This window comes from Schistocerca americana, chromosome 9 (assembly GCF_021461395.2).
Source record: "Schistocerca americana isolate TAMUIC-IGC-003095 chromosome 9, iqSchAmer2.1, whole genome shotgun sequence".
Taxonomy (NCBI): domain Eukaryota; kingdom Metazoa; phylum Arthropoda; class Insecta; order Orthoptera; family Acrididae; genus Schistocerca; species Schistocerca americana.
This window is the reverse complement of record NC_060127.1, coordinates 48,896,779-48,924,290: the sequence shown is the minus strand read 5'-3', so window position 1 is coordinate 48,924,290 and position 27,512 is coordinate 48,896,779. Positions and strand designations below refer to the sequence as shown.

The 27,512-nt window shown below is 46.2% G+C and overlaps 1 protein-coding gene across 1 annotated transcript in view; it reads right to left on the bottom strand.

The window, feature by feature from the left end:
• Window positions 1–27,512, bottom strand: part of LOC124551256 — a 162,266-nt gene that overhangs the window by 48,460 nt on the left and 86,294 nt on the right. Inside the window, exon 7 of the mRNA XM_047126255.1 lies at window positions 4,024–4,544. Coding sequence (XP_046982211.1) covers window positions 4,024–4,544 — 521 coding nt within the window. The remainder of the gene's footprint in view (window positions 1–4,023; window positions 4,545–27,512) is intronic.

The following is a 27,512-nucleotide window of genomic DNA, read 5'->3' as shown; positions in this document are numbered from 1 at the left end:
GTATCTCCTTAGGTTGCCTCGCAAGGGCTGAGTGCACCCCGCTTGCCAACAGCGCTCGGCAGACCGGATGGTCACCCATCCAAGTGCTAGCCCAGCCCGACAGCGCTCAACGTCGGTGATCTGAGGGGAACCCATGTTACCACTGTGGCAAGGCCGTTGGTCGAATTTTGCCCCTCTTGGGAAGTTTCTGTGGACACCAGTGATTGCAACTGAAGATGACAAGCAGTGCTTCAGAGAAATGTTGTGCAGTTTAGACAATATATTCTAATTGAAGTTAAAATCTTCTGGGTTGTTGGGCAGCATCATGTTTCTTCTAAGATGTTCGACGTTTCGACCCCTCTGCTGGGATCTTCCTCAGGATCTTTTGGTGTCCACTACTGCTAGAACACTGTCTGAGACGAGTGTCGCGTCCACTTACAAAGCGGGAGTTTTCTGGCGTTCGTTGCTAGAGAGGTGATAGTATTGGTTAAAATTCAAATGGCTACCATTGTTGGGCCATAGTCATAGGCTAATACAGAAGAAGGGGCGTTGGTAGCTCATCTCCTGTGGATACCATTGGCGGTCAATCGTCATTGGATAGAAAGGCACTATTCCACACTTATGCTCGAGAGGAGTTATTGGTTGAAATGCCTGCTACCGCTATTGGTTGGTCGTCATCAGTGGCTAGATTCGAAACGGACTGAGCGAGAGAGGGCCAATGTTTACCCAAAATATTATTGTCCGCCGAGGTGACTTGCAGCGCGATGTTTATGCCGCTCACACACCGCGGCCGCGTATTTACTTCCTCTATGGCGGGGAGCCACGATGCCGGAAGCCTATAGCCGTCCTCTCTATTGAAATTAGATGCATTTTTAGAAATTTCAACCGCTTCTCGGACCCTTCTTCTACAAATGTTTGTTTCTGTAACCAGTACATGTACGTTATTAATATCGATGTCAGAGCCATCCAATTTGAATTTTAACCAATGCTATCACTTCTCCAGCACGCAGCATGTCAATGGCGAGAAGTCTTCCGAAGTAAGAGTGATTTCAGGTGTGCCGCAGGGGAGTGTTGTAGGACCGTTGCTATTCACAATACACATAAATGACCTTGTGGATGACATCGGAAATGCACTGAGGCTTTTTGCGGATGATGCTGTGGTATATCGAGAGGTTGTGACAGTGGAAAATTGTACTGAAATGCAGGAGGATCAGCAGTGAATTGACGCATGGTGCAGGGAATGGCAATTGAATCTCAATGTAGACAAGTGTAATGTGCTGCGAATACATAGAAAGAAAGATCCCTTATCATTTAGCTACAATATAGCAGGTCAGCAATTGGAAGCAGTTAATTCCATAAATTATCTGAGAATACGCATTAGGAGTGATTTAAAATGGAATGATCATATAAAGTTCATCGTCGGTAAAGCAGTTGCCAGACAGGTTCATAGGAAGAATCCTAAGGAAATGCAATCCGAAAACAAAGGAAGTAGGTTACAGTACGCTTGTTCGCCCACTGCTCAGCAGTGTGGGACCCGTACCAGATAGGGTTGATAGGAGAGATAGAGAAGATCCAAAGGAGAGCAGCGCGCTTCGTTACAGGATCATTTAGTAATCGCGAAAGCGTTACGGAGATGATAGATAAACTCCAGTGGAAGAATCTGCAGGAGAGACGCTCAGTAGCTCCGTACGGGCTTTTGGTGAAGTTTCGAGAACATACCTTCACCGAGGAGTCAAGCAGTATATTGCTCCCTCCTACGTATATCTCGCGAAGAGAGCATGAGGATAAAATCAGAGAGATTAGAGCCCACACAGAGGCATACGGACAATCCTTCTTTCCACGAACAAAACGAGACTGGAATAGAAGGGAGAACCGATAGAGGTACTCAAGGTACCCTCCGCCACACACCGTCAGGTGGCTTGCGGAGTATGGATGTAGATGTAGATGAAGATGTAGAAGTGCCAGAAAACTCCCCCTTTATAAGTGGACGCGACACTCGTCTCAGCGTTCTAGCAGTAGTGAACACCAAAAGATCCTGAGGAAGATCCCAGTAGAGGGGTCGAAACGTCGAACATTTTAGAAGATCCATGACTCGGCCTAATAACCCAGAAGATTTTAACTTCAGTGACAACGGCCACGAAAGCCTGCAGACTTACATAATATATTCTGATGGTACACCCAAGAACCTTTCGAGCAAGAAGTAAAGTGAAACTTCCTAGCAGATTAAAACTGTGTGCCGGACCGAGACTAGAACTTGCTACCTTTGCCTTTCGCGGGCAAGTGCTCTACCATCTGAGCTACCCAAGCACGACTCACGCCCCGTCCTCACAGCTTTACTTCTGCCAATACCTCGTCTCCTACCTACCCTGGAGGATGTTTCTAGAATGAATTTTTCACTCTACAGCGGAATGCTAGTTCTGCAAGGTTCGCAGGAGAGCTTCTGTAAAGTTTGGAAGGTAGGAGGCGAGGTACTGGCAGAAGTAAAGCTGTGAGGACGGGGCGTGAGTCGTGCTTGGGTAGCTCAGATGGTAGAGCACTTGCCCGCGAAAGGCAAAGGTCCCGAGTTCGAGTCTCGGTCCGGCAGTCAGTTTTAATCTGCCAGGAAGTTTCATACCAGCGCACACTCCACTGGAGAGTGAAAATTTCATTCTAACAAGGGAATCTCCCCATCGCACCCGCCCTCAGATTTAGTTATAAGTTGGCACAGTGGATAGGCCTCGAAAAACTGAAGACACATCAATCGAGAAAACAGGAAGAAGTTGTGTGGAACTATGAAAAAAAATAAGCAAAATATACAAACTGAGTAGTGCATGTGCAAGATAAGCAACATCAAGGATACTGTGAGCTCTGGAGCGCCATGGTTACGTGGCTAGCGTGAGCAGCTGCGGAAGGAGAGGTCGTTAGTTCAAGTCTTACCTCGCGTGAAAATTTTAATTTTTTATTTTCAGTTTACGTGACAAACTCTTATGTTTTCATCACATTTTTGAGAGTGATTATGACATCCACAAGAAAACGTAAATCGGGCGAGGTAGAAGAATCTTTTTACCCATTCGCCAATTGTACAAGTCAGGTGGGTCGACAACATACTCCTGTCATGTGACGCACATGCCGTCACCAGTGTCGTATAGAATATATCAGATGTGTTTTCCTGTGGAGGAATCGGTTGACCTATGACCTCGCAATCAAATTTTTTCGGTTCCAATCGGACAGGCACGTCCTTTCGTCTACTAATCGCACGACACTAAACTTATTGCAGTGAACAGAGGCGTCAATGAGCGAACGGACAGATCATAACTTGAACCAAGAACCTCTCGTTCCGCAGCTGCTTACGCTAACCACGGGACCACGGCGCTCCGTAGCTCAGGGTATCCTTAATGTTGCTCATCTTGCACATGGACTACTCAGTTTGTATATTTTGCTTATTTTTTTCACAGCTCCACACAACTTCTTCCTGTTTTCTCGATTGATCTGTGTTCAGTTTTTCAAGGTCTATCCACTGTGCCAACTTATAACTAAATCTGAGGGGGGTGCGATGGGGAGGTTCCCTTGGTAGAACGAAATTTTCGCTCTATGGCGGAGTGTGCGCTGATATGAAACTTCCTGGCAGATTAAAACTGTCTGCCGGACCGAGACTCGAACTCGGGACCTTTGCCTTTCGCCGGCAAGTGCTCTACCAACTTTTTTTTGTAATTTTTTTTTCTTATTTTTGTTTATTTGGTATTCTATTTGGATACAAAATTAGCAGTTCACAAACACTAAATGAAAAGTATCCTCTGCAATATATATATATATATATATATATATATATATATATATATATTCTTGGGTGTACCATCAGAATATATTATGTCTGCATGCTTTCGTGGCTGCTGTCACTGAAGTTAAAATACTAAATCCGAGGGGGGTGCGATGGGGAGATTTCCTTGTAAGAAGTAAAGTGTTTAAGAGTGAGAATATCAGTTACCTCGGTGCTAAACTGAAGAACCCTTCGAGCGAGAAGGGAAGTGTTTTGCGGTGAGAGTATCTGCGGAAAGTGAGAGTTACCTCAGTGCCGGTGTAGACCTCTTGGTCCTGACTGGTGTACCGGGTGCCTCCTCGAGCACCAGAATGACGTCGCGGTCGCGGTCGCCGGAGGCCCTCTTCGGGCGCTGGTCGGAGGCGTCGGTGGCCGGCCTGTAGACGACCACCTGCTGGGGGTCCCCGAGCGACTCCGCGACGGCCTGGAGCGCGCGCTTGTGCTCCAGCGGCAGGTCGGCGCCGGCGTCGTCGCCGCTGCGGCGCAGGGGGTCGACGTCGAGGAAGCGGCCCACGGCGACCGCCCCCAGGCCGAGCGCCGCCCCGCCGGCCACCAGCCCCAGCGCCGGCAGCAGCGCCGGGTGCGCCGCCGCCACCGCCGCCACGCCTCCCATCTTGTCCTGGAAGCCCGAGCCCGGAGCCTGGACGCCGAGCCCCAGGTTGTGCGAGATCTTGTGCGTCGCCTCCACCAGCGGCTCCATCACCGGCCGCGTCAGGTCGGACATCCTCTCCACCCCGATCTGCACCTTCTCCCTGATGGCCTCAGCTACCTGCAGTCAACAGGCACTTCTGTACTGCATCGTCCTAGATGTCTCTAGGGTGCTTTTGCTGGGTATACGAGGGTGAGTCAAATGAAAACCTTAAATATTATTTACTGTGCAGAAGTGGTACAAAGCTGTATAACTTTTCAACATAATGTCCCCCATGCTCAATGCAAGTCCTCCAGCGCTTACAAAGTGCATAAATTCCTTTAGAAAAAAATTCTTTTGGTAGTCCGCGCAACAACTCATGCACTGCGTGGTGTACCTCTTCGTCAGAACGGAACTTCTTTCCTCCCATTGCGTCTTTGAGTGGTCCAAACATGTGGAAATCACTTGGGCCGAGGTGTGGTGAGTATGGTGCACAAGGAAGACACTCAAAATGCAGGCCTGTGATTGTTGCAACTGTTGTATGGGCAGTGTGGGACCTTGCTAAAGGACACCTGCTGACAGCAATCCACGTCTCTTTGATTTGATTGCAGGCCGCAGATGATTTTTTAGGAGATCTGTGTATGATGCACCGGTGCCAGTGGTCCCTCTAGGCATGTAATACTCCAAAATGACGCCTTTTTCGTCCCAGAAGAGTGTCACCATAACCTTCACTGCTGATGGTTCTGTTCGAAACTTCTTTGGTTTTGGTGATGAGGAATGGCGCCATTCCTCTCTCGCTCTCTTCGTTTCCGGTTGGTGGAAGTGAACCCAGGTTTCGTACCCAGTAACGACTTTTGTGAGGAAGCCATCACCTTCTCGTTCAAAGCGCCGAAGAAGTTTTTCACAAGCATCAGCACGTCGTTCTCTCATTTCAGGAGTCAGCTGCCGTGGCATCCATCTTGCAGACACTTTGTGGAACTGGAGCACATCATGCACAATGTGGTGTGCTGACCCATGACTAATCTGTAAACATGCTGCCATGTCATTCAGTGTCACTCGGTGGTTTTCCTTCGCTATGGCTTCAACTGCTGCAAAGTTCTGTGGAGTCACAACTTGTTGTGACTGACCTGGACGAGAAGCATCTTCCACTGAAGTCACACCATTTGCGAACTTCCTACTCCATTCGTAGACTTGCTGCTGTGACAAACATGCATCGCCGTACTGAACCTTCATTCGTCGATGAATTTCAATAGGTTTCACACCTTCACTACGCAAAAACCGAATAACAGAACGCTGTTGGTTCTAGTGGTTCAAATGGCTCTGAGCACAATGCGACTTAACTTCTGAGGTCATCAGTCCCCTAGAACTTAGAACTAATTAAACCTAACTAACCTAAGGACATCACACACATCCATGCCCGAAGCGGGATTCGAACCTGCGGTAGCGGTCGCTCGGTTCCAGACTGTAGCGCCTAGAACCGCACGGCCACTCCGGCCGGCTCAGAACGCTGTTCTTCCCTGGTGCAAGTCGCAATTGGGGCGGCCATCTTTATACTGATACTGCGACGCATCTGCACTATGCTGCCACCTACAGGCCATTCTGCACGCTGTTTGTAGCACGCTTACCAACTTACAGGATAACGGCGCGAAACTTCGATTTGTTATTACTAGTTTAAGGTTTTCATTTGACTCGCCCTCGTACTTATAGTGATGAAGGGTTCACCACTCTCATGACCATACAAAATTTTAATTACAAGTCAGATCACAAAATACAATAAAATAATTATAATTACATGTCAGATCGTAACGTAAGATCTGAGCCGGGTTCTCTATGCGAGATAGCCCGCGAGTGTGACACGGGAAGTTAAACAGGGTACTGGAGGCACCATCTTCAAGTGTGGGCAAATACGCGTGCTTGAGACCTCGCCAGCAGCACCGAGGGTCGAGATCAACAGAATGGTAGGGAACTTTCCGAGACGCATAATGGAAGAATCCCGAGTACAATTTAGAATGATAGTCGACCATTAGGACGATCACATGTCGAGGAAAACTTCCAAGATAATATTCTCTACAGATACTGAAGAAGACCGCGTGCACCCAGAGTAGATGTACAGTGAAGAGCCAAAGAAACTGGCCCCCGCGAGCAGAAGTGCCGCAGCCCTCAGTGGCATGGGCTCAACCAATGTCTGAAGTAGTGCTGCAGGGAACTGACACCATGAATCCTGCAGGGCTGTCCATAAATCCGCAAGAGTACGAGGGGGATATACATCTCTTCTGAACAGCACGTTGCAAGGCATTCCAGATACGCTCAATAATGTTCATGTCTGGGGAGTTTGGTGGCCAGCGGAAGTGTTTAAAAGTGTTTAAACTCAGAAGAGTGTTCCTGGAGCCACTCTGTAGCAATTCTGGACTTGTGGGGTATTGCAGTCTCCTGCTGGAGTCGCCCAAGTCCATCATAATGCACAATAGACATGGATGGATGCAGGTGATCAGAGAGCATGCTTACGTACGTGTCACCTGTCAGAGTGGTATCTAGACGTATCAGAGATCCATATCACTCCAACTCCACACGCCTCACGCCATTACAGAGGCTCCACCAGCTTGAACAGTCCCCTGTTGACACGCTGGGTCCATGGGTACCCGTACACGTCCATCCGCTCGATACAATTTGAAACGAGACTTGTCCGAGCAGGCCCCATCGCTCGTACCCCGACTATAACACAACGTTCAAACTCAGTTAAATCTTGATAATCTGCCACTGTAGCAGCAGCAGCAACCTATCGAACAGCTGTGCCAGACACTTGTTGTCTTATGTAGGCGTGGCCGACCGCAGCCCCGTATTCTGCCTGTTTATACAGGGTGAGTCACCCAACATTACAGATGGATATATTTCGTAAACCACATCAAATACTGACGAACCGATTCCACAGACCGAACGTGAGGAGAGGCGCTAGTGTAATTGGCTAATACAAACCATAAAAAAATGCACGGAAGTATGTTTCTTAACGCAAACCTACGTTTTTTTAAAATGGAACCTAAAGTTAACGCTTGAGTACCACTCCTCCGCTGTTCGATCGTGTGTATCGGAGAGCACCGAATTACGTAGGGATCCAAAGGGAACGGTGATGGACCTTAGGTACAGAAGAGACTGGAACAGCACATCACGTCCACATGGTAACACCTTTTTATTGGTCTTTTTCACTGACGCACATGTACATTACCATGAGGGGTGAGGTACACGTACACACGTGGTTTCCGTTTTCAATTACAGAGTGGAATAGAGTGTGTCCCGACATGTCAGACCAATAGATGTTCAATGTGGTGGCCATCATTTGCTGCACACAATTGCAATCTCTGGCGTAATGAATGTCGTACACGCCGCAGTACATCTGGTGTAATGTCACCGCAGGCTGCCACAATACGTTGTTTCATATCCTCTGGGGTTGTAGGCACATCACGGTACACATTCTCCTTTAACGTACCCCACAGAAAGAAGTCCAGAGGTGTAAGATCAGGAGAACGGGCTGGCCAATTTATGCGTCCTCCACGTCCTATGAAACGCCCGTCGAACATTCTGTCAAGGGTCAGCCTAGTGTTAATTGTGGAATGTGCAGGTGCACCATCATGCTGATACCACATACGTCGACGCGTTTCCAGTGGGACATTTTCGAGCAACGTTGGCAGATCATTCTGTAGAAACGCGATGTATGTTGCAGCTGTTTCCGCCCCTGCATTGAAGTGAGGACCAATGAGGTGGTCGCCAATGATTCCGCACCATACATTTACAGCCCACGGTCGCTGTCGCTCTACCTGTCTGAGCCAGTGAGGATTGTCCACGGACCAGTAATGCATGTTCCGTAGATTCACTGCCCCGTGGTTTGTGAAACCCGCTTCATCGGTAAACAGGTAGAACTGCAACGCATTCTCTGTTAATGCCCATTGACAGAATTGCACTCGATGATTAAAGTCATCACCACGTAATTGCTGATGTAGCGACACATGAAACGGGTGAAAGCGGTGACGATTCAGTATGCGCATGACGCTACTTTGACTCAGTCCACCGGCTCTCGCAATGTCCCGTGTACTCATGTGTGGGTTCTTGGCAACAGCAGCTAACACACCAACTGCACCCGCTTCTCCTGTGACGGGCCTGTTACGGACCCGTTTGCGTGCTACGACCATACCTGTTGCATACAGTTGGCGGTAGATGTTTTGCAATGTGCGGCACGTTGGATGCTCTCTGTCCGGGTACCGTTCTGCATACACCCTGCAGGCTTCAGCTGCATTTCGTCGGCATCGCCATAGATGAGTATCACATGGTTCAAATGGCTCTGAGCACTATGGGACTTAACTGCTGAGGTCATCAGTCCCCTAGAACTTACAACTACTTGAACCTAACTAACCCAAGGAGATCACACACATCCATGCCCGAGGCAGGATTCGAACCTGCGATCGTAGCGGTCGCGCGGTTCCAGACTGAAGCGCCTAAAACGGCTCGGCCACACTGGCCGGCAGATGAGTATCATCTCCGCCTTTTCAGAGTTCGAATACACCATGGTCACAGTTCCTACAACACTACACTATCACAGACGTCTGGTAACACGGTGTACTACAGTCGGTCTGCGTGCGGAGACGAATGCAGAATAACAATAGCAGCAAGCGCTACATGCGGACACTGAGACAGCTAGACCAAACCACAACAGTGCACTACAGCCACATTCGTAAAAACGGTCGTCATCGTAAACATGTCCCTGCAGATGCTGCTCGCCAACCGTGGCCCGTGTTTGTTACAACACGCAACTTAACGTCGGAGGTTTCAAGCGTCAACTTTAGGTTACAATACCTCCGGATGTAACTAACATTTTACAATGCAACAAACGGCACTGATTACGTATTTGTTTATATGTTCAGATGTGCTAACAAAACTAACGTGGTTCCACTTAAAAAAACGTAGGTTTGTGTTAAAAAGCATACTTCCGTGCATTTTTGTATGGTTTGTATTGAACAATTACACTAGCCCCTCTCCTCACGTTCGGTCTGTGGAATCGGTTGGTCAGTATTTGATGTGGTTTACGAAATATATCCAGCGGTAACGTTAGGTGACTCACCCTGTATATCTCTTATATTTGAATACGCATGTCTGTCCCAGTTTCTTTGGCGCTTCAGTGTAGAACTAAACAAAACTTCAGAGAGCTACAGATTAATCAGCAATGACTATCAGGAGATTCGGCTTACAATTCTGGTTGACACACGGTAACTGCAAACGAAGTTGTAATTTTCAGTATTCATTGAAATAGCGTTGAAGAGAGACTGCCCATCTCTGTCTCAAGGAACTAAGTTAGGGAAATTTCAATGAATAGCTGGAGCACGTTACTGATCGGTACTTGTCTCTTGTACTATAAGGAAAGTGGCCTTGACTGATAGTGAATTATTTTAAAGTTTTGATGATTTATGACGTAGGCCAAGTGGCGAGTAGTTACCAGACCGAGTGGCAGTGAAGGCGCTCATCTCTAATAAAGGTCCTTCCTAGTGATTATTGAAGGCATCTGAAATCCTATTAAGAAGTTTTGGTCTGACACCTCAATGAAACGCTACTGATGGAACAATAAACTAGCATTAATTTGCTACGCCAGCAGGTCACTCCTGCCAAGTCCATGAAAATTACCATTCTGCTGTAACCGAACGCCCATCCCAGCCAAGGAGGTCTCCTCTCTCTCCCCTCCGCTCTGAAGGTTGATAAACAAACTAAATAAACCGATATTGCCGTTATTTTCCTGACTGCGCCACGCGGATAGCACCGAAGTCAAAAGGAAAATAAAAGTGTAGGGAAACTGTGCCGTTAAGGGACACCATTTCAATAGATTACCCTCAACTGGATCATATTGTAGGGAATGTTCTTTGGGCAGAACTTCGGATGACTGTATTATGGAGCGTATGCTTGTAGTGGTGCGAGCACGCCTTCAGCACAAGCGGCTGAATATGACGTGACACATCTTGTCGACTCATGTCGGTCTCCCAGTAAGAGCAGGCTGAGGGGTTTGGGTGGTTCGGTGAATTTTACGTACTATTAGTTGACACAGGCGGGACGATGGATTACAATGCTAATTCACCTGTGGCTCCGTCTCACACAGTGATGGGTCCTGGAATGCCTGCGGATAGTGTGGGTTTTCTGGAACCCTGGTTCTAGCAGTCAGGGACTCATTTCCACCGACATAAGTAATGTTGTCATAGGTTATAGATCTAGAATTACGCAACAGAGCCTTCGTGAAGAATATAACTTTCTCAACCCTGAGGTGTTCCAGTGGTTAACATGAGAGACTGCCTGTAAGGTATTTGCTGCAGTGGTGCTGTAAATGATCAAAAAATTTAGTAATATCTTTTATTGGTTTTAGGTGGTTTTTTTCTTTGTTAATTTTATACCAACGAACTCAGCAGTGACTCACAATTGCTAAATGTGTATGGGAAACGGATATACACAGGGTGTTACAAAAAGGTACGGCCAAACTTTCAGGAAACATTCCTCACACGCAAAGAAAGAAAATATGTTATGTGGACATGTGTCCGGATACGCTTACTTTCCATGTTAGAGCTCATTTTATTACTTCTCTTCAAATCACATTAATCATGGAATGGAAACACACAGCAACAGAGCGTACCAGCGTGATTTCAAACACTTTGTTACAGGAAATGTTCAAAATGTCCTCCGTTAGCGAGGATACGTGCATCCACCCTCCGTCGCATGGAATCCCTGATGCGCTGATGCAGCCGTGCAGAATGGCGTATTGTATCACAGCCGTCCACAATACGAGCACGAAGAGTCTCTACATGTGGTACCGGGGTTGCGTAGACAAGAGCTTTCAAATGCCCCCACAAATGAAAGTCAAGAGGGTTGAGGTCAGGAGAGCGTGGAGGCCATGGAATTGGTCCGCCTCTACCAATCCATCGGTCACCGAATCTGTTGTTGAGAAGCGTACGAACACTTCGACTGAAATGTGCAGGAGCTCCATCGTGCATGAACCACATGTTGTGTCGTACTTGTAAAGGCACAAGTTCTAGCAGCAGAGGTAGAGTATTCCGTATGAAATCATGATAACGTGCTCCATTGAGACTAGGTGGAAGAACATGGGGCCCAATCAAGACATCACCAACAATGCCTGCTCAAACGTTCACAGAAAATCTGTGTTGTTGACGTGATTGCACAATTGCGTGCGGATTCTCGTCAGCCCACACATGTGGCGGTGAATCGAGGAAGTACAGTTCATACTGACGAAACTAAAATGAGCTCTAACATGGAAATTAAGCGTTTCCGGACACATGTCCACATAACATCTTTTCTTTATTTGTGTGTGAGGAATGTTTCCTGAAAGTTTGGCCGTACCTTTTTGTAACACCCTGTATACAGTGCTATTTGTGGAAAATGTTTTAGGATTCTGCCGTCGACTCCTCGTCGTACTCCGCCCATTTTGACGGTAGAAATTCGAAATCTTAATAAATCATTTGGAACATGAATGAAAGCGAAGCCTTTCCTATTGTTTTTTAGTTTTTAAAGCTTTTTAAATTTTTTGTACACGATACTATTAATTTCAGAATATACAGCGTTTTCATATACACACATCAAAAAATGTTTTCCATCACCTCGGTTCCGAGGGTTCTGGAACCTGTACAGAAAATTGGACTAGAGATCAACAGAAACATCATTTACGCCCATTTTATTGCTCATGAAAACCACACATTGCATGTTGTACCACCAACAGCGAGACTTTCAGAGGTGGTGGTCCAGATTACTGTATACACAGATACCTCTAATACCCAGTAGCACGTCCTCTTGCATTGATGCATGCCTGTATTCGTCGTGGCATACTATCCACAAGTTCATCAAGGCACTGTTGGTCCAGATTGTCCCACTCCTCAACGGCGATTCGGTGTATATCCCTCAGATTGGTTGGTGGGTCACTTGGTCCACAAACAGCCCTTTTTCAGTCTATCCCAGGCATGTTCGATAGGATTCATGTCTGGAGAACACGCTGACCACTGTAGTCGAGCGATGTCATTATCCGTAGCCGTGGTCTGCGAGCTGATAGTCCATGCTGCTGCAAACGTCGTCTGTTCATGCAGATGGTTGTTGTCTTGCAAACGTCCCCATCCTCTGACTCAGGGATTGGATCTCGACCAACGTGGGCAGCTATGTCACGATACGATAAACCGCAATTGCGATAGGCTACAATCCGACCTTTATCAAAGTCGGAAACGTGATGTTACGTGTTTCTCCTTACACGAGGCATCACAGCAACGTTTCACCAGGCAACGCCGGTCAACTGCTGTTTGTGTATGAGAAATCGGTTGGAAGCTTTCCTCATGTCAGCACGTTGTGGGTATCGCCACCGGTGCCAACCTTGTGTGAATGCTCTGAAAAGTTAATCATTTGGCTATCACAGCATCTTCTTCCTGTCGGTTAAATTTCGCGTCTCTAGCACGTCATCTTCGTGGTGTAGCAATTTTAATGGCCAGTAGTATAATTAATGGTGTAAACGCATACAGTTGACAGTACACGACACTAGAAGCCAAAACGTCTCAGTAAACATAGGGTCGAAAATGCATACCTTAAGAGCTACGAGAAATTTTTCATCTTTGATACTGGGAAACAAGTCTCCTCTACTGCAGGTTCTTTGCTTTCCATGTTTTGGGAAGTGCTAGTATGGACTAAAATGAGAAAAAAATGTCCAGCAAACATGTGCTCTTGCACGTTACGAGCACTTGATCAATAGAAGAGTTGTGTTTCAAAGTAGCAAAGATGAACAAGTGCTCATAGCTGTTAAGGAATGTATTTTAGAGCAGATGCTGTAAGCGTATTGTCATATCGCTGGTTTAATTGTGGAGTATCTTTGCAGGCAGCCGCGTTCGTAGATTCGAGCGCGGGACACGCATCTGTTATGTTGAGTAGTGTGTAGCTCTGCATGTGAGAGGCATTGTTAATGTGGAAGTTGAAGTCTTGCTACAAGTGCTATTAAAGTGATAAAATAACAAAATGATTCAGAGTAATGTGCGTCAAGAGGTAATTGAAAATGAGCAGTGCCGTCAATAACGCATTTATGCATCCACTCGTTGCGTGTCGCACAGCATCGATGATTCGCGCCGTGTTCGGTCTCCCAGAATCAACTGCTGTGAATCAGTAAAAATTAGTTACCATAAAAGAGTGCAGTCAAGTGCGAGTGTCTTGTAGCGAGCGTGAGAACGTGCGTTCGGTCATCGCGTTCCGCATTATCAACAATCAGCCGCGCCGCAACTGTTACGCGCACGCTCGTACAAGTGAGAACTGAGAACTGAAAAATTAACTTTACGAACAGTGTTATATCATTACTAGTGACAAGCAGGATAATGCCCAGATATATGTATGTGTGACGAGTGTAAGAACTTTGCCGGCCGCGATGGTCTAGCGGTTCTAGGCGCGCAGTCCGGAACCGCGCGGCTGCTACGGTCGCAGGCTCCAATCCTGCCTCGGGCATGGATGTGTGTGATGTCCGTAGGTTAGTTAGGTTTAAGTAGTTCTAAGTTCTAGGGGACTGATGACCACAGATGTTAAGTCCCATAGTGCTCAGAGCCATTTGAACCATTTTGTAAGAACTTTCGTTCGATCATTCGGCTTCCGCATCATCAACAATCACCCGCGTCGTGCCGGTTACGCGTACGCTCGTCTGAGTGATATTGTGGATTGATAATCATCGAGATTGTTAATTGGGATAAACATTTACGACTTAGAGTGTTAACAGTGCAACCTGTGATTTCCTTATCGTCTCAGAATATAGACTTTCATACCAGATGTAGAACAGTGTTGTGTTTTAACGTTGAGTGGCTCCCCTAAACCCGCTTGCATATCTCGATAGGTAATTTCAGGCAAGCCGGCAGCAGTGTGGAGCAGGACAATACGACCACCGCGGGATTAACAGGTACGTGGTGTGGACAGGGCGCACGGTCGAAACGACAACCAGTTTAAGTACCCCCACCCACTCCCGGGCGTGTTTCAATGTGACTTCGCAGTAGAAGAGATTTGTTTCACAGTACGGAAGATGAAAAATTGCTCGTAGCTCGTAAGGTATGCATTTTCGACCCTATGTTTACTGAGACATTTTTTGCTTCTACACTCCTGGAAATGGAAAAAAGAACGCATTGACACCGGTGTGTCAGACCCACCATACTTGCTCCGGACACTGCGAGAGGGCTGTACAAGAAATGATCACACGCACGGCACAGCGGACACACCAGGAACCGCGGTGTTGGCCGTCGAATGGCGCTAGCTGCGCAGCATTTGTGCACCGCCGCCGTCAGTGTCAGCCAGTTTGCCGTGGCATACGGAGCTCCATCGCAGTCTTTAACACTGGTAGCATGCCGCGACAGCGTGGACGTGAACCGTATGTGCAGTTGACGGACTTTGAGCGAGGGCGTATAGTGGGCATGCGGAAGGCCGGGTGGACGTACCGCCGAATTGCTCAACACGTGGGGCGTGAGGTCTCCACAGTACATCGATGTTGTCGCCAGTGGTCGGCGGAAGGTGCACGTGCCCGTCGACCTGGGACCGGACCGCAGCGACGCACGGATGCACGCCAATACCGTAGGATCCTACGCAGTGCCGTAGGGGACCGCACCGCCACTTCCCAGCAAATTAGGGACACTGTTGCTCCTGGGGTATCGGCGAGGACCATTCGCAACCGTCTCCATGAAGCTGGGCTACGGTCCCGCACACCGTTAGGCCGTCTTCCGCTCACGCCCCAACATCGTGCAGCCCGCCTCCAGTGGTGTCGCGACAGGCGTGAATGGAGGGACGAATGGAGACGTGTCGTCTTCAGCGATGAGAGTCGCTTCTGCCTTGGTGCCAATGATGGTCGTATGCGTGTTTGGCGCCGTGCAGGTGAGCGCCACAATCAGGACTGCATACGACCGAGGCACACAGGGCCAACACCCGGCATCATGGCGTGGGGAGCGATCTCCTACACTGGCCGTACACCACTGGTGATCGTCGAGGGGACACTGAATAGTGCACGGTACATCCAAACCGTCATCGAACCCACCGTTCTACCATTCCTAGACCGGCAAGGGAACTTGCTGTTCCAACAGGACAATGCACGTCCGCATGTATCCCGTGCCTGACTACATTCAGCATCTCTGCGATCGTCTTCATGGGAGAATAGCAGCCTGCATTGCTGCGAAAGGTGGATATACACTGTACTAGTGCCGACATTGTGCATGCTCTGTTGCCTGTGTCTATGTGCCTGTGGTTCTGTCAGTGTGATCATGTGATGTATCTGACCCCAGGAATGTGTCAATAAAGTTTCCCCTTCCTGGGACAATGAATTCACGGTGTTCTTATTTCAATTTCCAGGAGTGTAGTATCGTGTACTGTCAACTGTATGCGTTGCAAGTAGGCTGTTTAGGTTCTTATATTGGTAACGCCACATAGCGCTCTGAAAATCACTGGCTGTGCTGTGTGCAGTCTGTGGCTGGTTTGCATTGTTGTTGGCTATTGTAGTGTTGGGCAGTTGGCTGTTAACAGCGCGTAGCGTTGCGCAGTTGGAGGTGAGCCGCCAGCAGTGGTGGATGTGGGGAAGTGAGATGGCGGATTTTTTAGAGCGGATGATCTTGACGTGTGTCCATCAGAAACAGTACATGTGTAAGAACGGATGTCATGATCTGCTATATATATTATGACTTTTGAACACTATTAAGGTAAATACATTGTTTGTTCTCTATCAAAATCACACATTTGCTAACTATGCCTATCAGTATTTAGTGCCTTCAGTAGTTTGAATCTTTTATTTAGCTGGCAGTAGTGGCGCTCGCTGTATTGCAGTAGTTCGAGTAACGAAGATTTTTGTGAGGTAAGTGATTTGTGAAAGGTATAGGTTAATGTTAGTCAGGGCCATTCTTTTGTAGGGATTATTGAAAGTCAGATTGCGTTGCGCTAAAAAAATATTGTGTGTCAGTTTAAGCACAGTCTTGTATAATTGTTCTAAGGGGACGTTTCATATGTCGACCCTTAGCCGAGGATACCTCACTGGAATCTTCTGATTTTTTCTTGTAGTTTGTGCAATTAGTGCAGCCTTTGTTTATTGCTAGCGCGTAATTGTAGAGAGAATTTCCTTTGTAGTTGTAGTTTTTCATTGTTGTACAGTAAAACACTTGTGGCATGCATGTAGATTTGCACCAAGTATTTCGCAGCTGCGCTTGCAATTAACGAGATATTATTTTCAGTGCTATGTTAATGTGTTCTCTTATTTTACCCTTCAAATTGTGCTTTTCTGTGTTGTCATGTGAAATATTGTGACAATAATGGCGTGTGAAAAACGTAACACTAGGCTCCAAAGTAAACTGAGAAATGACAGTGAAGACGAAACCAGTGTGTTAGCACCACCGTATAATGAATTAACTAATGTTCAAACTAGTAATTTGGTAATTGTGCATAGGGAAATGGAGCGGGCTGCAAATAATGGTGTAGGCAGTGAAACAGTTAGTGAACAGGGAAGCATTATCGATCGATCGGTCGGCAATAGCTTGCCTCAGGAATCCGAAATGACAGGACACAATCTTGCAAATACTGTAGATTCAGGTTTTGGGGCCTCACCGTTTTCTCAAATAAGTCAAAACACATTTCCTGCTTGTCAAAATGTGAATGCTGCCGGTGCAAATGCACTGCCAAAATGCATAGAGGAACAGATTCCAGACACTGACACGTTATTACTGCAATTAATGCAGCAAATGAAACAAAATCAGAGACAAACACAGCAACAGTTAGACACCATGGAGCAAAATCTTCAAAAGTTAGACACGATGGAAGAAAATCTTCAAAAGTTAGACACAATGGAACAACAACAATGCAAACCAGCCACAGACTGCACACAGCACAGCCAGTGATGTTCAGAGGGCTATGTGGCGTTACCAATATAAGAACCTAAACAGCCTACTTACAGCGTTTACGCCATTAATTATGATACACCCTGCATACAGATGGCGGTAGCATCGTCTACACGAGGTATAAAAGTGCAGTGCATTGGCCGAGCTGTCATTTGTACTCAGGCGATTCGTGTGAAATGGTTTTCGACATTATTACGACCGCACGACGGGAATTAACAGACTCTGTCCATTTCGGAGATCGTTAAGGAATTCAGTATTCCGAGATCCAGAGTGCCAAGAATGTGCCGAGAATAAAAATTTTCAGGCATAGCCTCTCACTATGCACAACACAGTAGTCGACGGCCTCCATTTAACAACCGACAGCAACAGACAAGCAACAATGCGTGAAATAACCGCAGAAATCAGTGCTGGACGTACGACAAACGTATCCATTTGGACAGTGCGGCGACATTAGTTGTTAATGAGCTATGGCTTCAGACGACTGAGGCGAGTGCCTTTGCTAACAGCACGACGTAACCTGCAGCGCCTGGGCCTGTGACAAATCGGTTGGAGCCTAGACGACTGGGAAACCGTGTCGTGGTCAGATGCGTTCCGATTTCATTTCATAAAAGATGATAGGGTCCGCGTGTGTCGCACACACTACGAAGCCATGGAAACAAGTTGTCAATAAGGAACTGTGCGAGCTGGCGGTGGCTCCATAATGGTGTGGCGTGTGTTGACACGGAACAGACCGGGTCCTCTGGTCCAACTCAGCCGATCATTGACTGGAGACCACTCGCGGCGATTCGTGGTCTCCATGTTACCGAACAACGACCGAATTTTTATGGACGACAATGCGCCATGACACCAGGCCACAATTGTTCGCGACTGCTTGACAAACATTCTGGACAGTTCGAGCGAATGGTCTGCCACCCATATCGGCCGACCTGAATTGCAGCGAATGCATATTAGGCATAATCGAGAGATCAGTTCGTGTACCAAATCCTGCAGCAGCAACAGTTTCACAATTATGGACGACTATGAAGACAGCATGGCTCAGTATTTCTGCAGGAGGCTTCCAACGACTTTTTGATTCCATGCGACGTTCAACTGCTGCACTATGACTGGAAAAAGGAGGTCCGACACGATTTTAGGAGGTATCCCGTGACTCTTGTCTCCTCAGTGTACATAAAACTCCGCTCTTTTCAAATATTCATGTACGAGTGGCGTCCGAGAGATGGCACCACCGGCGAGCATCGAGGTCATGTTTAGTTAGTAGAAAAAAAAAAAAAAAAAAAAAAAAAAAAAAAAAAAAAAAGTTCAAAAGGCTCTGAGTACTATGGAACGTACTTTTTGAGGTCATCAGTCCCCTAGAACTTAGAACTACTGAAACCTAACTAACCTAAGGACATCACACACATCCATGCCCGTGGCAGGATTCGAACCTGCGACCGTAGTGGGCGCGCGGTAGTTAGTAGCATCTTTGGAAAGAACGCACACCAAGTATCAGCCATATTGGTCTATTTGTTTGCGTTTGACATTCGTGTGAATCAAGGGAGTCGTGTGATTGTCAAAAAATGGACGAAAAAGAATACCGTGCGGTGATTAAACATGACTTTATGAAAGGCAAAACGCCTCAGGAGACTAAAGAGAAGCTTGATAAACATTACGGTGACTCGACACCTTCGATTAGAACAGTTTATAAGAGGTTTTAAAATTTTCGGAGTGGCCATTTGGGCACAAGTGATGCTGAACGTTCTGGACGCCCTGTGGAGGTTAAGACTGCAGAAATCATTGACAAAATCCATGATATGGTGATGGATGACAGAAGAGTTAAGGTGCGTGAGATTGCTGGTGCTGTGGGCATCTCGAATGAACGGGTACATAATATTTTGCATACACATTTGGACATGAGAAGGCTATCTGCAAGATGGGTTCCGCGATTGCTCACGCTTGACCAAAAACGGAATCGTGTGAAGTGTTGCAAGGATAGTTTGCAGCTGTTCAGGAAGAATCCGCAGGACTTTAAGCGTCGTTTCGTCACTGTGGATGAAACATTGATACATTACTATACTCATGAGACTAAACAACAATCTAAACGAAGGGTTAACAAAGGAGAATCTGCACCAAAAAAGGCGAAGACTATTCCTTCGGCCGGAAAGGTTATGGTGACTGTCTTTTGGGATTCGCAAGGGATAATCCTCATCGACTATGTGGAAAAAAGGTAAAACTATTACAGGTGAATATTATTCATCGTTATTGGACCGTTTGAAAACCGAGCTGCAAGAGAAACGCCGGCGATTGGACCGCAAAAAAGTCCTTTTCCATCACGACAATACACCAGCACACACCTCAGCAGCTGTGGTTGCAAAATTAATGGAAATAGGATTCCAACTCGTTTCACATCACCCCTATTCTCCAGACTTGGCTCCCTCGGACTACTGTTTGTTCCTCAATTTGAAGAAACGGCTGGCGGGACAAAGATTTTATTGAAACGAGGAGGTGATTGCAGCAACTAATATGCATTTTGCAGACTTGGACAATTCCTACTATTCGGAAGGCATCGACAAATTAGAACAGCGTTGGGCGAAGTGTATAAGTCTAAAAGGAGACCCTGACGAAAAACACGTAAGTAGTTTTTATTTCTGCACGGACTTTTCAAACACCCCTCGTACAGAAAGGAAATTATCGTGAAAGCCACAGGAAAGAAATCAGTGTTTGATGAACAGCCCTCGTAAGTAGCCAAACTGTTCTCTGGCCAAGAGCCAAAAAGTTCGCCCATTTGAGTTGTACCTTCTGGCGGCGTCTCTCGTGCGGTCCAGTGACCGTGTCGACCTACCTATCGACTCGATTAATCGATTCCACCTCCGTATCGCTACCTCTTGGTAGAATGTGGCCGGCGCTACTTGGTAGGGGTACAGTAGAACGTTTCCTGAACAGTCACCAAACGGTCTTATCCGTCGTTGGAATGAAGGCTGAATATGCAGAGTAAAACTCTGCGTCACCTAATTTCCGTCACCAAATTTCATCTGTATCTACATACACGCGGAAACCAGCGTACGGTGCGTGGAGGAGGGTACTCTGTACCACTACTAGTCATTTCCTTTCCTGTTCCTCTCGCAAATAGGGCGAGAGAAAAATGACTATGCGCCTCCGTATGAGCACCAATTTCTCTTATCTTCGTGGCCCTTAGGGGAAATTTATGTTGACGGCACCAGAATCGTTCTGAAGTCAGCTCGTAATTCCGGCTCTCTAAATTTTATCAGTAGTGTTTCTCGGAAAGAAATTCCCCTTCCCTCTAGACATTCCCACTTGAGTTCCCGAACCATCTCCATAACACTTGTATGTTGTTGGAACATATCGGTAACACAACTAACAGCCCGCCTCTGAATTTCTTCGATGTCTTCCTTTAATCCGACCTGGTACAGACTCCAAACACCTGGTCAGTACTCGAGAATAAGTCGCACTAGCTTCCTATGAGACGGATGAACCACAGTTTTCTAAAATTCTCCCAATAAACGAAAGTCGACCACTAGCCTTTCCTACCACAATCCTCGCATGCTCGGTCCATTTCATATCGCTTTGCAACGTCACGCCCAGATAATTAAACGAAGTGACTGTGGCAAACTGGACACTACTAATGTGGCATCCGAGCATTGCGGGTTTGTTTTTCCTACTCATACGCATTAACTTGTAGTTTTCTGCACTTACAGCAAGCTGCCATTCCTCACTTCAACTACAAATTCTGTGTAAGTCGTCTTGTATCTACCTACAGTCACTCATCTTCGACACCTTCCCGTACACCACAGCATCATCAGCAAACAGCCGCAAATTTCTTTTCACCCTTGTCGCTGATGAACGATCTTCATCGAGGACAACACAGGGGGGCCTACTATTTGAGAAGTCTTCAAGTTACTCACATATCTGGGAACCTATTCCGTATGCTCGTGCCTTCGTTAACCGTCTGCAGTGGGACAACGTGTCAAATACTTTCTAGGAATCTAGAAATTTGGAATCTGGCTTCTGCCCTTCATCCATAGTTTGCAGTTGTTGTTGTGATCTTCAGTTCTGAGACTGGTTTGATGTAGCCCTCCATGCTACTCTATCCTGTGCAAACTTCTTCATCTCCCAGAGCCTACTGCAACCTTCTGAATCTGTTTAGTGTATTCATCACTTGGTCTCCCTCTACGATTTTTACCCTCCACGCTGCCCTCCAATACTAAATTGGTGATCCCTTGATGCCTCAGAACATGTTCTACCAACCGATCCCTTCTTCTGGTCAAGTTGTGCCACAAACTTCTTTTCTCCCCAATCCTATTCAATACCTCCTCATTAGTTATGTCATTTACCCATCTTATCTTCAGCATTCTTCTGTAGCACCACATTTCGAAAGCTTCTATTCTCTTCTTGTCTAATCTATTTATTGTCCACGTTTCACTTCCATACATTGCTACACTCCATACAAATGCTTTCTTCTTCGACCATCATCAGTTATGTTGCTCCCCAAATAGCAAAACTCCTTTACTACTTTAAGTCTCTCATTTCCTAATCTAATTCCCTCAGCATCACCCGAGTTAACTCGACTACATTCCATTATCCTCGTTTTGCTTTTGTTGATGTTCATCTTATACCCTCTTTTCAAGACACTGTCCATTCTGTTAAACTGCTCTTCCAAGTCCTTTGCTGTCTCTGACAGAATTACAATGTCATCGGTGAACCTCGTAGTTTTTATTTCTTCTCCATGGATTTTAATACCTACTCCGAACTTTTCTTTTGTTTCTTTTATTGCTTGCTCAATATACAGATTGAATAACATCGGGGAGAGGCTACAACCCTGTCTCACTCCCTTCCCAACCACTGCTTCCCTTTCATACACCTCGACTCTTGTAACTGCCATCTGGTTTCTGTACAAATTGTAAATAGCCTTTCGCTCCCTGTATTTTACCCCTGCCACCTTCAGAATTTGAAAGAGAGTATTCCAGTCAACATTGTCAAAAGCTTTCTCTAAGTCTACAAATGCTAGAAACGTAGGTCTGCCTTTCCTTAATCTAGCTTCTAAGATAAGTCGTAGGGTCAATGTTGCCTCACGTGTTCCAAAATTTCTACGGAATCCAAACTGATCTTCCCTGAGGTCGGCTTCTACCAGTTTTTCCATTCGTCTGTAAAGAATTCGTGTTAGTATTTTGCATCCGTGACTTATTAAACTGATTGTTCGGTAATTTTCACATCTGACAGCACCTGCTTTCTTTGGGGTTGGAATTATTATATTCTTCTTGAAGTCTGAGGGTATTTCGCCTGTCTCATACATCTTGCTCACCAGATGGTAGAGTTCTGTCAGGACTGGCTCTCCCAAGGCCGTCAGTAGTTCTTGGTGGTTCAAATGGCTCTGAGCACTATGGGACTCAACTGCTGAGGTCAGTAGTCCCCTAGAACTTAGAACTAGTTAAACCTAACTAACCTAAGGACATCACAAACATCCATGCCCGAGGCAGGATTCGAACCTGCGACCGTAGCGGTCTTGCGGTTCCAGACTGCAGCGCCTTTAACCGCACGGCCACTTCGGCCGGCAGTAGTTCTTGTTTCGACTCAGTTTGCAGTATATCATTTGAAAAAAGGGCAAGCTGAGTTTCGCACGAGTGATGCTTTCTAAAACCATGTGATTCGTGGGCGTAAGCTTTCCGGTCCCAAGAGAGTTTATTATATTCGAACTGAGAATTTGTTCAAGCATCCTGCACCAAACCGATGCTAGGGATATTGATCTGTAATTTTGCGGGTCCGTTCTTCTGTCCTTATACGCAAGAGTTGCCTGCGCTTTTTTTCCTGTCGCTTGTTGACTTGCGCTTGCGATAAATGCAAGCTAGATAAGGGGCCAATGCCGCGGCCTGTTTTACATCTTTGTAAAACAGAATTGGGATTCTATCCGAGCCTGGCGACATATTCATTTTTAGTTGTTTCTCTACACCAGGGATGATTATTACTATGTCGTCCGTACGGGAGTCTGTTCGATATGGTCAAACGACGGTATATTTGTACGATTCTCCTGTGTGAACGGTTTGCTAAGCGCGACGTTTAAGACTTCAGCTTTTGTTTTGCTATCTTGAACTGCAACATCAGACAGGTCAACGAGTGACTGGATCGAAGCGTTAGAGCCGCTCAGCGAATGAACGTTGCAGCTTGATTTTTTTCGAGATGATGATTAAAAGTTTCTGGCAAAGTTGTTGTGGAAACGGACTATGCACGTCGCCTACTCGGTCTAGGCCAGGGATCCCCAAACTATTTTGGACAAGTGACCCATTTTCCAAAATGAACTGTTACCTCAGACCCCCATGGCCAAATTACCTACTTTATGATCAACCCCCTTATTCATAATGGTCCGCTAACTCAAAACAGTGTTATTTTTCATTCTGACTTAGGGCAATAGAAGAAGACAAAGTGAGAATTAGCAATGCTTTAAGTTAGCAGACTATTATGAATAAGGGGGCTTATCTTTAGTTTTTTCCTATTGATGCAAAATACCTAGGTACTAAGGTAGCAATTGGAAAACTTTGCACTTGGTTAAGTGAGTGAAGTTGACTTCATTTTCTCATCAAAATTTAACAAAATAAAAAGTCGTACGCACGAACTCATTATCTTGCACAGACTTGCCGAGTTTTTCATCTTGTACAAACTTGAGACTTTACATTACTACAACAATGCTATTTCCTACAAAAATATTAATTATTCTTAGTACACGTATCAAAACATAAACAATACAGTACCTACCTATCTTGAAAGTTTTAAATAAGAACTTGTGTTAATTCAATAGGGGTCGATTTTTAGACCTCGTCGACCCCCAAAATCAGTTTTCGTTTATGTCGACCCCTCGGAAACCGATATCGACCCCAAGGCGTCTATATCGACCACTTTGGGAATCCCTGGTCTAGGCGGTATGGCAAAATTTCTGGTATTACATTAAAATTTCTTCCAACTTAAATTTTTGTGTGCAGTGTTGGTGTACAAAGCTAAGTACAGAGTAACATTATCGCCTTAACAGAGGTTGTTCGTTCCCATAAAATGCGCTGAATAACAAGCAAGTGTGCGCCGCTTCAACAGCCAATAAGGAGCGTGGGAGAGAAGTCACATGATGGGTCCCGGACGCTGCTGGAGGATCGCTCCAAGTTAAGACTCTTTAGCTCCAGACTGCAGCTCCAGACTCCAGCTGGACATTACGCGTACTCTCTCGGAATTAAAGGACTACTTTTTCAAAACCGCTGCATTGCCTCCCGGTGCGACGCGTAAGTTTGAAATTTGTTTCAAATGTGCCTACAGACTTCCTCTGTAACGGTGCAAAAGCGTGCCGCCCTGCACCGTCAGCCTTTGGCTCGGATACGCTTCAAACAGCATCAGGTGACACATGCTGAAGTAAAGGCCACACATCAGGAGTTCATGTGAGCTGTAGTGTGAGTTAAGGACGTCGCACTGGTACGAAATTTCACCACAATTCTGCCCAACGCCACCACGGACGTGTCACACGGTGGTAAGGTCGTCACATCCTCTCTTACCCAGATTTCGCCTCTTCTTTTGATGTCTTTGCGATGGAGGTCAGAACCACGACATCCAGGGTTGAAATTAACCTGTTTTCTTGTGGGTAAGCGAGGAAAACATTACAGACAGACCGCGGCTCATAAGGAAAACTCCCCACCGCACGCTCGTCACATTTAATGGTAAGACGACCCAATGGATAGCCCGTCAAAAACACTGATCAAGCATCAAAACAGAGAGAAGGCGAACTGTGAAAAATGAAGCAAAATAGAAACATTGAACGGTCCAAGATCAACATGTCCAAGACCGAGCAACTCTTGCTGCCGTGGTCATGTGGTTGGTGGGTTGGCTGATTTGGGGGAGCAGACCAAACAGCGAGGTCATCGGTCCCATCAGATTACGGAAGGATAGGGAAGAAAGTCGGCCGTGCTCTTTCAAAAGAATCATCCCGGAATTTGCCTGAAGCAGTTTAGGGAAGTCACAGAAAACCTAAATCAAGATGCCCGTATGCGGAACTCACGGACTTCGAACGTGGTCAGGTGATTGGGTGTCACTTGTGTCATACGTCTGTACGCGAGATATCCACACTCCTAAACATCCCTAGGTCCACTGTTTCCGATGTGATAGTGAAGTGGAAACCTGAAGGGACACGTACAGCACAAAAGCCTGCAGGCGGCCCTCCTCTGTCGACTGATAGAGACCGCCGACAGTTGAAGGGGGGTCGTAATGGGTAATAGGTAGACATCTATCCAGACCATCACAGGATCCACTGCAAGTACTATGACAGTTAGGAGGGAAGTGAGAAAACTTCGATTTCATGGTCGAGCAGCTGCTCATAAGCCACACATCACGCCGATAAATCGCAAACGACGCCTTGCTTGGCGTAAGGAGTGTAAACATTGGACGATTGAACAGGATAAAAACGTTGGGTGGAATGACGAATCACGGTACACAATGTGGTGATCCGATGGCAGGTTGTGGGTATGGCGAATGTCTGGTGAACGTGTGTAGTGCCAACAGTAAAATTCGGAGGTGGTGGTGTTATAGTGTGGTCGTGTTTTTCATGGAGGGGGTTGCACCCCTTGTTGTTTTGGCACTATCACAGCACAGGCCTACGTTGATGTTTTAAGGGCTTTCTTGCTTCCCACTGTTGAAGAGCAATTCGGGGATGGTGATTATATCTTTCATCACGTACGAGCACTTATTCATAATGCACGGCCTGTGGCAGAGTGGTTACGCGACAGTAACATCCCTGTAATGGACTGGCCTGCACAGAGTCCTCACCTGAATCCTATAGAACGCCTTTGGGATGTTATCGAACTCCGACTTCTTGCCAGGCCTCACCGACTGACATCGATACCTCTCCTCAGTGCAGCACTCCGTGAAGAATGGGCTGCCATTCCCCAAGAAACCTTCCAGCACCTGATTGAACGTATGTCTTCGAAAGTGGAAGCGGTCATCAAGGCTAAGGATGGGCCAACACCATATTGAATTCCAGCATTACTGATAGAGGGCGCCACGATCTTGTAAGTCATTTTCAGCCAGGTGTCCGTATACTTTTAATCATATAGTGTAGTTCACACCCCGTTTATTTATTTATTTATTTTAAATTTCTGTGAGAGGTGTACGAGGCATCCGGCCTGCTCTCACTTTTCATCACACTTACTTGCGACGGTAATATATTCTTACCGCATGACTCATATTGTATAACCAATGTATAACAACTGTGAAGACTACAGAGGAACAGACACGTCAGTGGCCGGAAGGAGAGTTCACACATTTGTGAAAAAAGACATGTGGTGCGAGGGAGGTCCCCCGCTTTACAGTGCAATACCGTAACCACACACCCACAACGCAATGGTTCTGACGTGTCACTCGGTGTTGTACATCTTCAGCTTGAAGAGTTCACTGCTTCTATTTTGCTCCTTTTTTCACAGTTCAGTACAGTTTCCTTGCTTCATCTGTGTTCAGTCATAGGTCAAGAACTTCTCCAGATATTATCTTACAATAGTTCCCATGTACGTCTGAATGTCTATTAGACTACCGTATAAGTGAAGTACATCGGTCAAGAAGTTTTTGAGTCTCTGGCAACAACCTCAAACAACGACCTGTGCTTGCACAGTAGTAAAGATTTTATATGGCTGGGTATATGGAATATATATTAAAAATTGTACCCTAATGACCTTTCTCCTATATATACAGCCCGTGTCTGAACGTTTATTAGAATACGGTGAAAAAATATGAAATAAATCGATTAAGAACTTTTCGTGATTTTTGGTAACAACATTAATCAGCGAGTTGTCTTCATATAACAGTGTAGAATTAAGCTGCATCACTATATCGACTATATCACTTCTAAGTCTTGATTGGAATTCTGAAATCTATATTCCGTCTTATTATTTGCACTTTGTTGCGACATTAAAACTGCAACATTCACTGAGGACTTCGAATGTCTAATTGTTGGCATTCCATCTCGGGCACACACAGTTGTATACTGTGCACCAGTATACGGCCCTTTAGCTCTGAAAGGAATTATTTTATTAGAAAAGTGCTCCCTACAGATAACCTCAACGGAATTCGACCTGATCAGGACCTGGTCTGTACCTGTACGAGACTATAATGGTGGTGGTGGTGATAAGTTCCTATGGGACCAAACTATTGAGCTCATCAGTCCCTGGGCCTACACACTACTTAATCTAACTTAAAC